Source organism: Coregonus lavaretus (assembly GCF_964263955.1).
Source record: "Coregonus lavaretus genome assembly, chromosome: 28".
NCBI classification, from domain to species: domain Eukaryota; kingdom Metazoa; phylum Chordata; class Actinopteri; order Salmoniformes; family Salmonidae; genus Coregonus; species Coregonus lavaretus.
In genome coordinates, this window is record NC_140015.1 from 16360972 (window position 1) to 16374523 (window position 13552).

Sequence of the window (13552 nt, forward strand, 5' to 3'; positions counted from 1 at the left end):
GGCTGGCAGTGGTGTGTTAAAATGGATTAGCTCACAGTGTGTGTGTTTACATCTGTGTGTGTGGAAGAGTATGGTGTCGAGTTACTATTGTGTAGGCTGTAGATGTCAGTGCTCTGTAGAGCTGGATGCGCTCATTTTGTGTGCGTGTGTGTGTGTGTGTGTGTGTGGTGTGTCTGTGTATTATGAGTGTGTGAATCCAGTTTGTTGTAACCTTTGTGTAGCCGGCTGAAGCCCTGTAGCTGGCAGTGTTCTGTAGAGCTGGGGGATCTTGCGGTTGATGAGCGGTCCCAGAGACTCTTTGAGCTTATTGTAGTTCCTCTCCATTTCCTTGTGGTACTCTTTCTGGTCTGGACCAATCAGAGTCTTGTTCTTCCTCAGGGCATCCTCACACCTGCAGGAGAGGAAGGAGTCAGAGTCTGTTCACTGGGTTATTGAACTGTGTGTGTGTGACAGACTGTATAGTCCATGTACAGGCTTTGTAAGGTGTCATCACCTCTTAGTGAAGTCTTTAAAGCAGAGGCGTAGCTTGTTGTGATGACGGTACAGCTTGGGGTCATCAGGAATGTCAGAGAGAAAGACCTGAGCGACCTCCAGAGGGCCCTGCATGAGAGAGAGACGGTTATGTACACGCTCCGGCATGTCAAACACACACACACAAAGGGATATTACACAACACAACACACACCCACACACGGTACCTGGTTGACAGTGGTGCCCACAGAGCCCTGCAGCACCATCTGCAGCATCTTGGCGTCGGCAGGCTCCTGGTGGGTGGCGAAGGCCAGCTCCTGGGTCTTCTTCTGCATGTCCTCTATCGCCACCTCCATGGGCACCAGGATGATCTGGAGAGGAGAGGGGACAGCAACATGATCATGAGCCCTGCTTCACTGCTAGTGGGTTAAGCTAGTGCTAAAGCTCTTTGAGTGCCTGGAAAAACACTGCTAAATATAAATTCAATCCATCATTCACTGTTCAGTGCTCACCATGTTTCACAGTACAGTCAGACATGTATACAGTGACCCCACCTCCTCTTTGTGGATGACGTTGATGCGTGTCTTGATGTAGGGGAAGGCGTGGGACGTGGTGAGGATGGATTTGCGTTTGTACTGCTCGTGCAGGTCCCCGTGGGCGCGCCCATCCAGGGTGAACGGGGTGCAGTACATGAAGGTGCGCAGGTTGTAGTTCTTGTCGAAGTAGGTGATCCTCTCCTTCAGCTCGTACGTGTCGAAGAAGGGCTCCACGTAGGTGATCTGGAGGTAGGCCTGAGAGCCACGCAGATATACAACACATAGATCAGTACTACAAGTCATTCCTCACGTCCCCATGTAAAAACCGCAACCCAAACCTTCAGTATTTTCTCTTTCTGAGAGACTTTGGGCCTTTTACCTTATTGGGGTCCAGCTTGTTCTTGTCCACATGGTTGGAGTCCTTGATAATCTCCACCACATCATCTCCAAACCGCTCAGCATAGAACTCCTGAAAAATATGTAGATGAGACACATTCAAAAGACTGGTATCAGCTTATAACACACATATTGCACAACTCCGCAATGATCCAGTGAGTTTCATAAATTGTCACTGGTGTCTTTGGGTGCTTTATATAAATGATTATTATCAACATCATCCTCCTCAGACCGTACCTCTAGTCTGTGGGAGATCTCAGCCAGCTTGGTGATGGAAGGCTCCTTGTACACAAACTCCTGCTCATCCAGGTCCCCATAGCGACAGCCGTAGAAGCCCACCCGGAAGTAGGTCCCAAACATCCTCTACACACTATATAGCGAGGGGGATGGAAGACAGAGAGAGAGGGGGGAGGGGGAAGAATAGGAAAACAGAATACAGAGATTACTTTCAGAGTCACTTAGTCTAAGCTGTCCTAAATTGACATGTTACATGAGTCTAAGCTGTCCTAAATTAACATGTTACATGAGTCTAAGCTGTCCTAAATTAACATGTTACATGAGTCTAAGCTGTCCTAAATTAACATGTTACATGAGTCTAAGCTGTCCTAAATTAACATGTTACATGAGTCTAAGCTGTCCTAAATTAACATGTTACATGAGTCTAAGCTGTCCTAAATTGACATGTTACATGAGTCTAAGCTGTCCTAAATTAACATGTTACATGAGTCTAAGGTGTCCTAAATTGACATGTTACATGAGTCTAAGCTGTCCTAAATTGACATGTTACATGAGTCTATGCTGTCCTAAATTGACGTTACAACCAGGGCTCTAAAGTACGACCACATGCGACAAAATATTTTGCTGTGCGACCTGGAGTTTTAATTTGGGAGCGGCGTAAATAAAAACAAAAAATCTGATAATTCTTTCAATAATAATTGTTGTAATGATAAGGCTTCGCTGAACCATTGTTCCCAAGCACAGATTCGTTAGCATCATGCTTGCACCATTAATACAGCGACAACTGCTTGTTTCTAACAGTTCAAAAGATCTGACCCATATTACTGAGATGTCTTGCATGTCCTCATCAAATTTGACGCTCTTAAAGAGACAGTGTAGAATTTCAATGCAATGCATCTCAATCGGAAAATAGTGCTTTTACATAATGTAGAAACCTAATATTCCACAAATGACTTTTTAATTTAAACAACAGGTATTTGTATTAACATGTTCACTTTTTATAATAAACAAATGTATTTACAGGGTTACATATTAGTTTCTAGGGCACAACATATGCTTCAGAAGTAGCTAGATTTCATATAGGCTGTATCTCAATCAATTAAAAAAATCGTATTTTCTGGTGCGCCTACATTTTTAAAGTTGTGAACACCAGTGCTACCAATGAAAAATGTTTTTTTTTGTAATTTTGAGCCCTGGTTAAAACATTGAAACCATATGCTACCACAGCAACCAGTAAATACACCCAGGAGAGTTGGAGCCAGTCAATCTTGTGCAACTGTTTTACACAACTATGTATTGGTTAAGTGTGTGAAAGTGTGAATGCAATGCAAAACTGTGGTTTGAATAAGTGTTGGGAAGAGTTTTAGAACATTTCACTCACCAGTTAGGAAACATCATCCAGAAAGGAAAGGCAGGGAAACCACGGGAAAGAGAAAGAAAATATGCATATAAACTCAATGTCGGTTAAGTTACACAAACAAACAGCATATTTAATTTACTTTACCTCCCATCCTGAACTCTGGTTGTAGATTTTGTTAAAGGCGTCCTGCAGCTTTCCGTGGACAGTGGCCAGCTTCTTAAAGTCCCTGTTGGCCTCGTGGACTGGGAGTAGGATCTTATACACCTCGTTGATGGCCTCATACATTGAAGCCTGCAGGAGAGATACAGGATGAAACAGTGAGAAGTCTACCTACAACACACTACAATACTGTATACTACAAAAACCTGGCTTTCTCTATGTTAACATACAGCTCTGACTATTTACTAGGTGGTAAGGCAATCTGATGCTGTGTAGGGCGTCCACTCAAAGAGAGATTCAAAAGTTGTTTATCATGTATTTAAGGAAATCTCAATGTAAAGAAAATCTGAGTAATACCATGTGAAAGGAGGTTGCAGCTTGCTCCAGGAGCCCCACCAGGCCCGACTCGCTGAAGGACTTCCCCGCACAGATACCCTCCTCCTCTGGGGACAGGATATCATCAGACACCGCTGACTCCTCCAGAACGTTAGACGAGATGTGCTACAGCAGGTAAGGAACATAGCTGAGTCTTTTCTTGACTGCTAAGGTTTTAAGGTATACTCAAATGGACACGAAACACTCACAGAAACACACACACACACACACACACACACTCCTGACCTGGAAGGTGACACAGCCAATGGGCAGGTAGCGGCAGTCCTCCAGCATGTTGAGGTACTCTGCCACCAGGGCGGCGCTGTGCACCAGGCAGTGGGCTGCCTCTGCGTGGTTCCCTCTCTCAGAGTGCTTCCCTGCCATGTTCTGCAGCCACGTCAAGCGCAGGTCAGGGGAGTTCTGGTAGCCCTTAGCAATCCTGAGGGGGGAGAAAGGAGGTGGGAAGGGAGAAAGACAGAAAAATCAGGGCGGTACATAGCTAATGCAATCCAAGCCTATGGATTTCATAGTTGTATGTTTACAGATTTGTTTACAGATTTGTTTGTGGATGGGAATGTGTTTGAATGGGAATGTGTTTGAATGGGAATTTGTTTGAATACGAATATGTTTGAATGTGAATGTGTTTGAGAGAAAGTGGTTGTGCAGATGAGACAGCTGTCATATGTGTAATACCTGTACATGAGATCAATGAGCATCTCAGGGTCCTGCTGGTGCTCCTTCATCTTGACTGTATCAGTCAGAATCATGTGCAGGTTGAACACCAGATCCTGGACCTGTTCTGGGAACGAGGAGTCCCGTAGCTCCAGGTCCTCCTCTGCGTAGGTCAGGATGGTTTTTAAGGAGCGTCGGAGGTGCTCCTCGTTGAAGTTCTGAAATGTCCCCACCAGGGAGGACAGGGACATGGTCACCTGCATCTTCACCCGAGCAAAGTTCTACATCAGAGAGAGAGGATGAGTCAATACTGAAGACTACAGGGGATTTGACCAATACAGAATTACACAACATATCAGTTGATGGTGTTGAGACTGAATTGGAACCATCTTTACTTCTTTCTTATTGTTGTCTCATTGTTGAGAGGTGAACCTGCAAGTAAGGATTTCATTGTAATGTATACATCATGTGTATCCTGTGCATATGACAAATATACTTGATTTGTATTATGGTGGGAAGATCTTAGCCTGGAAATCCAAACTGAATTCCCGCTTCGTTTCACTATTGCGTTCACTTCATAACAGTTAATCGGAGTGTGAATTCAGTTTGGCTTTCCTGGCTATGACAAGCTTCAGTATGAGTGAGACTCACATTGCCGATCTCAAAGTTCTGCCTCATGAGCAGGTAGAGGGAGGCGGAGGCTTGACTCCGGACAGAGCCCACACTACTGCTGCAGTGGCGGAGCAGACGCAGACACAGGTCAGCACACAGCTCTGTGTCCTCCTCAAACAGCATCTCTGGGAACTACACACACAGGACACACAACACTTAATACATACACACCCACAAAGACATGTAACTAACATGCAGACACACACACACACACACCTTGAAGACCAGTCCCCTCTGTGTAGTGAAGCAGTGCTGCAGGAAGAGGGCACTCTGACTCCCTGCCATGCTGTGGAGGAGGACTCTCAACACCCCGCCCAAAACACTCTCCTTCAGCTCTGACGCCAGCACCGTCTTCACTATGATCTCCAGTGTGTCCAGGACGACCAGAGAGGCTTCAGTGGCCAGGTTTCCATCCACCACTGACTCTTGCTCTGTCTCCACCTTAGTTCTGCAACGAGACAGGGTTTACTATCACTCAAACACACACAAATCCATACAAACTTCAATATATACAATGTGCCTACACAAATACTGTACACAGACAGTTGATGACATGTTTTATCAAGTCATTGGTCTACCTTGGCATTAGAGTCTGTGCATATTGTGGGGACCTACTTGTCGACTCTGTCGGTGTTCTGTCTCCAGTGAGTGACGTTCTTCCTCCATCTGACATTCTCATTACCATATGGACTCCGCTCTGAACAAAAACAAAACATATGGACACTTGTAACAACCACAAAGAAACATTGCATGTAGAAAATCTCAAACTATGATGGCCCATCCGGTGCTGGTACCTCTACAGCGGCGGACCATCTCCTGTCGGGCTCCGATGGTTCCCAGTATAGCCTCCTCTAGACGAGCCTTCATGTCCTGAGACTTCTTAAACGTCAGGCTGTTGATACGCTCCAGAGCCTTCCTCCCCTGGGACAACCAATCAGAGATGGAACAGTCAGAATAGTTATAATAGGAGGTATTCTGGTCTGAGAGTCAAATAGGGGTAACATGTGAAGGATGAGAGGTATAGATGTATGCTCAGCGAGGAGGGCCAGCAGGAGTGCCTACCTTGTACTCGAAGCAGGACACCGAGAGGTGCAGCAGGTCTAGCAGCCTGTTGATCTGAAGCACAGAGAGGTCTGACACCCAGCTCTCCAGCAGAGCAGCGTCTGCGTTCTTCAGAACCCACAGGAAAGACACCAGCAGAGTCCTACTGCACTCTGCAGACAGAGAGCTGCACTGACGACCAGTCTGGAAGAGAGATGAACACATACATTAGGGCTAGGAGTTTTTCCTGATGTCACGTTCCAACTACAATGTCACTTTCCAACTACAATGTCACTTTCCAACTACAATGTCACTTTCCAAATACAATGTCACGTTCCAACAACAATGTCACGTTCCAACAACAATGTCACTTTCCAACAATGTCACGTTCCAACAACGTCACTTTCCAACAATGTCACGTTCCAACAACAATGTCACGTTCCAACAACAATGTCACGTTCCAACAATGTCACGTTCCAACAACAATGTCACGTTCCAACAACAATGTCACGTTCCAACAACAATGTCACGATCCAACAACAATGTCACGTTCCAACAACAATGTCACGTTCCAACAACAATGTCACATTCTAAAAACAATGTCACGTTCCAACAATAATGTCACCTTCCAACAACAATGTCACGTTCCAACAATGTCACGTTCCAACAATGTCACGTTCCAACAACAATGTCACGTTCCAACAACAATGTCACGTTCCAACAATAATGTCACCTTCCAACAACAATGTCACGTTCCAACAATAATGTCACGGTCCAACAACAATGTCACTTTCCAACAATGTCACGTTCCAACAATGTCACGTTCCAACAACAATGTCACGGTCCAACAACAATGTCACGTTCCAACAACGTCACGTTCCAACAACAATGTCACGTTCCAAAAACAATGTCACGTTCCAAAAACAATGTCACGTTCCAAAAACAATGTCACGTTCCAAAAACAATGTCACGTTCCAACAATGTCACGTTCCAACAATGTCACGTTCCAACAATGTCACGGTCCAACAATGTCACGGTCCAACAATGTCACGGTCCAACAATGTCACAGTCCAACAATTTGGATGAGAAAGACTGTCAGAAGAGCTCATGCGCAGTGAGCCATCTACAGGTAGCGAGAGGTAGTTCAGTATGGAGGGAGTAATTAGAAGAAAGGCATGTTGTACCCCCTCTGGTGGTGTGGATTTGCCCCATGCTGGTACTGTAGATTAGTGATGAAGTGTACTACAAAGGATCTCAATAACAGTGGGAGGGGGAAAATAAGTTCAATCGTTACCAGGTTTACTGGCATTACTAAAAATGCCTGAGATATGAAAGCCTGAGGCAGTAAGCTCCCACACAGCAGAAGGGGGCTGATTGTGTCACTACTCACCACCGTGGGCATGGTGAAGTTGGGGGCTTTGGCATGCGGCAACGGGGAGCCGGCGATCGCCATGGCGACAGACTGACTGATGGTTCCGTTGTCTGGGTCCCCGTCGTCTTGCATAGCGGAGGCGTGGCGGCCCCGAGTGGGAGAGGTGTCTGACAAACACAAGAACAAGACACTGTCGATTCTATCAACCTAAGCCAGAATAACTAACTACAATGCAATTTCCCACCTCCAATGAGGATTTAAACACAACGCAACATGGTCAGAGAAGAGGATGATGATGCTGGTTAACCTACAGCAGGGGTAGGCAACTAGAGTCAGCCACGGGAACAATTTTTGTCGGAGCGGATGGGTGGCCGTAACATAATTATAATAATTTATACACTGCAAATTGACCACAACTAAGCCCAAAAAGAGGTTGCATTTGAAAATAACTATAATTTCATACCTTGAGTACATTGAGACATGTCTCCTTTTTTTTCTTTTGTGGGAATACGTGGGAACAGATTTTCTAAATGAAACACATTGTTTGCTGAATTCCTGGTGATTTTACAGTCTTTTTTTACAACCCCAAAAAACGTGCGGGACGTTTTTGGCATGCGTGTAGCCTGTTGCGACCCCTGACCTACAGTGTGTCCTTCTCACCTGTGAAGTCATGGAGCTGGGGCAGGGTGTCCATCACGATGGGGATGAGGGGCAGGTAGAGCTGGGCGATGTGGGCTCGCACCTGGGGGTCCGTGTAGCGAGGATCCGCATCATGACTGCACATCAGAGAGTGGACTGCACTGATGGCCTTCTTATGTAGGAAAAACACCCTGGGGAAGACTGAATGAGTGAGTATGTGCCGTGTGTGTCTGCGTGTGTGTCTGCGTGCGTGCGTGTGTGTGTGTGAGGCCCCGTATAGCTCAGTTGGTAGAGCATGGCGTTTGCAATGCCAGGGTTGTGGGTTTGATTCCCATGGGGTCCAGTATGAAAATGTATGCACTCACTAACTGTAAATCACTCTGGATAAGAGCGTCTGCTAAATGACTAAACTGTAATGCCTCCTCACCCCTCCCCATCAGGCTCCAGGATGAGGGATAGCTCAGTCAGCAGCAGGCCAGACAGGAAGTGTTGCTGTCTGAAGGGGACGGAGAGCTCAAACATACTGGCCACGCCCTGGTCCTGGTGCATACTGGAGAACGCTGAACCCTGAGAGACGGAGGGAGAGAGAGGGAGATGGATGGATGGTAGCAGGGAGAGGAAGGACTTTCTAGCAAGAGTAAGGGAGACAGTCAATTTGTGGCTAAGAGTATACACTCCTCAACTATTCATTACTACAGATGTCAGCGGATGACAAAGTTGGCCCTTGGTCAAGATCATTGTGTTGTCTAGTAATGAATGGAGCCTCCAGTCTAGTGGAGTTACCTGGGAGGTGGTGGAGGAGGTGGAGGGGGAGGGAGAGGCGGGGGGGCTGAGGGTGGAGCAGGGTAGGTTGAGGGTGACGTAGTGCTCATGGCTGCACACGATGCGGGTGAAGTCCATTCTCAGAGCTGTCAGAGAGCTGGGGTTCTGGGCTGTGTGGAACTTGTTGGCAATCTGACACACACACACACGCAGAGAGAGAGAGAGAGAGACAGGTGGTTCAGCTACAGTGGGGAAAAAAGTATTTAGTCAGCCACCAATTGTGCAAGTTCTCCCACTTAAAAAGATGAGAGAGGCCTGTAATTTTCATCATAGGTACACGTCAACTATGACAGACAAATTGAGAAAAAAAAATCCAGAAAATCACATTGTAGGATTTTTTATGAATTTATTTGCAAATTATGGTGGAAAATAAGTATTTGGTCACCTACAAACAAGCAAGATTTCTGGCTCTCACAGACCTGTAACTTCTTCTTTAAGAGGCTCCTCTGTCCTCCACTCGTTACCTGTATTAATGGCACCTGTTTGAACTTGTTATCAGTATAAAAGACACCTGTCCACAACCTCAAACAGTCACACTCCAAACTCCACTATGGCCAAGACCAAAGAGCTGTCAAAGGACACCAGAAACAAAATTGTAGACCTGCACCAGGCTGGGAAGACTGAATCTGCAATAGGTAAGCAGCTTGGTTTGAAGAAATCAACTGTAGGAGCAATTATTAGGAAATAGAAGACATACAAGACCACTGATAATCTCCCTTGATCTGGGGCTCCACGCAAGATCTCACCCCGTGGGATCAAAATGATCACAAGAACGGTGAGAAAAAATCCGAGAACCACACGGGGGGACCTAGTGAATGACCTGCAGAGAGCTGGGACCAAAGTAACAAAGCCTACCATCAGTAACACACTACACCGCCAGGGACTCAAATCCTGCAGTGCCAGACGTGTCCCCCTGCTTAAGCCAGTACATGTCCAGGCCTGTCTGAAGTTTGCTAGAGTGCATTTGGATGATCCAGAAGAGGATTGGGAGAATGTCATATGGTCAGATGAAACCAAAATAGAACTTTTTGGTAAAAACTCAACTCGTCGTGTTTGGAGGACAAAGAATGCTCAGTTGCATCCAAAGAACACCATACTTACTGTGAAGCATGGGGGTGGAAACATCATGCTTTGGGGCTGTTTTTCTGCAAAGGGACCAGGACGACTGATCCGTGTAAAGGAAAGAATGAATGGGGCCATGTATCGTGAGATTTTGAGTGAAAACCTCCTTCCATCAGCAAGGGCATTGAAGATGAAACGTGGCTGGGTCTTTCAGCATGACAATGATCCCAAACACACCGCCCGGGCAACGAAGGAGTGGCTTCGTAAGAAGCATTTCAAGGTCCTGGAGTGGCCTAGCCAGTCTCCAGATCTCAACCCCATAGAAAATCTTTGGAGGGAGTTGAAAGTCTGTGTTGCCCAGCGACAGCCCCAAAACATCACTGCTCTAGAGGAGATCTGCATGGAGGAATGTGCCAAAATACCAGCAACAGTGTGTGAAAACCTTGTGAAGACTTACAGAAAACGTTTGACCTGTGTCATTGCCAACAAAGGGTATATAACAAAGTATTGAGAAACTTTTGTTATTGACCAAATACTTATTTTCCACCATAATTTGCAAATAAATTCATAAAAAATCCTACAATGTGATTTTCTGGATTTTTTTTTCTCATTTTGTCTGTCATAGTTGACGTGTACCTATGATGAAAATTACAGGCCTCTCATCTTTTTAAGTGGGAGAACTTGCACAATTGGTGGCTGACTAAATACTTTTTTTCCCCACTGTATGTGTAAGACTGTCAACATATTCTGGGACTGGTTGCAGTAAAAGCAGATGATGTAATGTGTGTCTGTAATTTGTTATGACTCCATTGATGACTGACAGTGGGTTTAAATACTGGCTTGTATTGTGGCAGAATAGTGACACTGTCTGTATGCATGTTTGTAGTAGAACCAGACACTCACTGTCTGAGAGTGGGTGAGTGGGTGTCTGTTTAATGTGTGTGTATGTGTTTGTGTGTACCTGTTTGTAGTAGGAGCGGATGAGGTTGAAGACAAAGCCACGGTCCATGAGAGACAGAAGGTCATTCAGGAAGAAGGCCAGACTGCTGTTCAACCTCTCCACAAGCTCCACATCCTGAGAGAGAGGGGGAAGAGAGAGAGAGAGAGAGAGAGAGAGAGAGAGAGAGAGAGAGAGAGAGAGAGAGAGAGAGAGAGAGAGAGAGAGAGAGAGGAGGGGGAGAGATAGAGATAGAGAGAGAGAGATAGAGGGAGAATGAGAGAGAGCGAGGGAGAGAGAGAGAGGAGGGAGAGATAGTCAGTGATTAGAGAAAAGTGAATATGGGAAGAGTTTAGAAGACATAGAAACATGGAGGAGCGGGAGGTAAAGGTATACTTTGTATTCCCCCAAAAAGGGAAATGTGACTCCTATGTTCTAATGGCCCTTGGGATGTGGCCACTGTACCTTGTGGTATCGGCCTGCTACATCAGCACTGATAGCACCCACTAGAGCAGCGATGTCATCCACAAAGCGGTCTGGGAAGCGCTGGCGTCTGGGAAGGTCTAGTCGGGAGGACAGGAACAGGTGGTGGGACATACTCTTTGTCTGGGAGAGGAGGAGAGGGATCATGGATTGTATCTACTTCTTCAAATGAACACTGGCTATGTAAAACAACATATTCCTTTACGCTTTTCTCTGACGGAGACATTTGACCAAATGTTTCTTGATTTACGGAAATCCATAATGGCCTGTGTCATGACGACGAGTGAGTAAATACAAAGAAAAAAAGTGTCAAGATCTCACGAAAGATGCCATACAGATGCAACCCTCATCAGCCTCATTATTATTCAGATACGTACCATGAGTTGGAAGAAGAACCAGGCCTGTTGCAGTGCTGCCTCCCTCACTGTGCTGGTGCTCACCACCCACTGTAGAGCCAGCTCTTCATGGAGCAACTACACCAGGAAGTAAACACACACAGGGTCACAGAGAGAAACACACAGGCAGAGTGCAGTACACCCCGGTTAGCAACAGAGGCTAACGGAGGAAAAGCTAGCTGAAATACCCAGGTAAAAATGTGACCGTGTGAAAATACTGAGCTAACACTACTACCATAAAATCTCTCATAAAAAGGTAGGGCTGTCTGTCTGCAAACAAACAACACACAACAAACAACACACAGTGAGAAAAGCTACTACTATGCTAACAACAGGGTTAATGTAGAACACTAACATAATACATCCTGTAGATAGCATTAGAGGAACATGGTACTATAGCCAGGTCTTACAATGTAGGCAATGTAGGAGATCCCAGATAACAAACTTTACTCATACCTGGCTTTGATGACTGTGTCAACACTCAATAGCTGATGAATTAAACAATTACTTCTCTCTCACACACACACAGACACAGACACAGAAACACACACACACTTACAGTATGAACTGATAAACACCCGTGTGAGTGTTTTACACAAGTGCGTGTTACACATACTGACAAACACAGAATGGATGAGGATGGACAAGGGTGTTAATATAGTGTTTAAGACAGTGTATGACAACGGTACCTTCTTGGCAATCTGTCTTGTTGGAGCTGAACAGAAGGTGGTGCTGTCCACAAAGGCAGACATGCGATTGCAGCCACGATCACTTGCCTGATAGAGTAGCGGAGCGATGGAAACAGTGATGAGGACAAAGAGCAGAAGTGAGTAAGGTGGAAAAAATAAAGAAATGTGATGGATGGATAGTCTTCCTGGACTTTATTGACTAGCTTGGATAGAACAGATGTTAGTGTCAGTTGATGTTCAGATGGTGTTCCATGCAGCTGATAGGATGAAAAGTGATCCTAATGAAAGGCATAATTATGAAAACGAGGCCGAGCCCAGCTAAGCCAAGGAGGTGAAAAGGAACAAACCAATGACAGACAGACAGACAGCTGACAAAATGGACCATAGACAGACACACAGTTCAGCAGCCACATATGAGTAGAGGAGGGAGGGGCAGCGAGGAGGTTGTTGTTGGGTAGAGGAGGGAGGGGCAGCGAGGAGGTTGTTGTTGGGTAGAGGAGGGAGGGGCATCGAGGAGGGTGTTGTTGGGTAGAGGAGGGAGGGGCAGCGAGGAGGGTGTTGTTGGGTATGGGGTGAACATGAGGTTTGTTCTGGAGGCCGAAACGTTACAGAATGTTCAGATAGAAATGTATTGGGTAGAACAGACGTCATTGTCTCATAGGGAATCATGTCCGCTCTAGTCATTATATTTCTATCAGCAACATTCTGAACAATTCTCGTTACTGAATGAACCGGCACCCATGGTGGAGGGGTAGGTAGTTGAAGGTAGGGAAGGAGGGTTGTTGGCACCTGCTTGAGCTCACAGCTGAAGTTGGGGTTCCGGCGTAGCACAGCTCTGGAGCCCCCGGGGGCATAAGCAGAGTTTACCCAGGAGTGGGAGCGGTCTATCCCCTGAACATCACATCACATCAGCCACCACCACACCGCACCGCACCGACAGACAGCAACACACAGGCAGCCACAGGCCAGGGGGAGAGAGGGAGGGAGGCAGAGAGAGAGGGAGCGAAGGAAGGTTAGGGAGAGTGGGACGGAGAGGGGGGATCAGGGAGGGGTGGAGACAAGGGTGAAATTAGAGAGGGAGGAGAAGGCAGGAAGAGAGGGAGAGAGGAGGGGGAGGAGGGGAATAGCGAGGGACAGAACACAGAGGGACAGACAGACATAGGCACAGCACAAGATTGCACAATTGACAACAGCAGTGGAATCAACCAACCATTGGCACAGACAGACAGGAATC

General features: G+C 46.2%; 1 protein-coding gene across 1 annotated transcript in view; it reads right to left on the minus strand.

Moving 5' to 3' along the window:
- The window catches only part of LOC311104366 (dedicator of cytokinesis protein 7-like), a 49654-nt gene that overhangs the window by 2276 nt on the left and 33826 nt on the right, over positions 1-13552 (minus strand). The window contains exons 22-44 of the mRNA XM_084146182.1: positions 12319-12405; positions 11612-11707; positions 11217-11357; positions 10776-10889; positions 8714-8884; positions 8358-8497; positions 7952-8121; positions 7310-7458; positions 5941-6123; positions 5673-5799; positions 5494-5575; positions 5095-5326; positions 4858-5010; positions 4228-4487; positions 3781-3973; positions 3517-3660; positions 3145-3291; positions 1641-1766; positions 1387-1476; positions 1026-1262; positions 699-842; positions 494-600; positions 212-391 (exon numbers count right to left, since the gene is read on the minus strand). Coding sequence (XP_084002308.1) covers positions 212-391; positions 494-600; positions 699-842; positions 1026-1262; positions 1387-1476; positions 1641-1766; positions 3145-3291; positions 3517-3660; positions 3781-3973; positions 4228-4487; positions 4858-5010; positions 5095-5326; positions 5494-5575; positions 5673-5799; positions 5941-6123; positions 7310-7458; positions 7952-8121; positions 8358-8497; positions 8714-8884; positions 10776-10889; positions 11217-11357; positions 11612-11707; positions 12319-12405 — 3473 coding nt within the window. The remainder of the gene's footprint in view (positions 1-211; positions 392-493; positions 601-698; positions 843-1025; positions 1263-1386; positions 1477-1640; positions 1767-3144; positions 3292-3516; positions 3661-3780; positions 3974-4227; positions 4488-4857; positions 5011-5094; positions 5327-5493; positions 5576-5672; positions 5800-5940; positions 6124-7309; positions 7459-7951; positions 8122-8357; positions 8498-8713; positions 8885-10775; positions 10890-11216; positions 11358-11611; positions 11708-12318; positions 12406-13552) is intronic.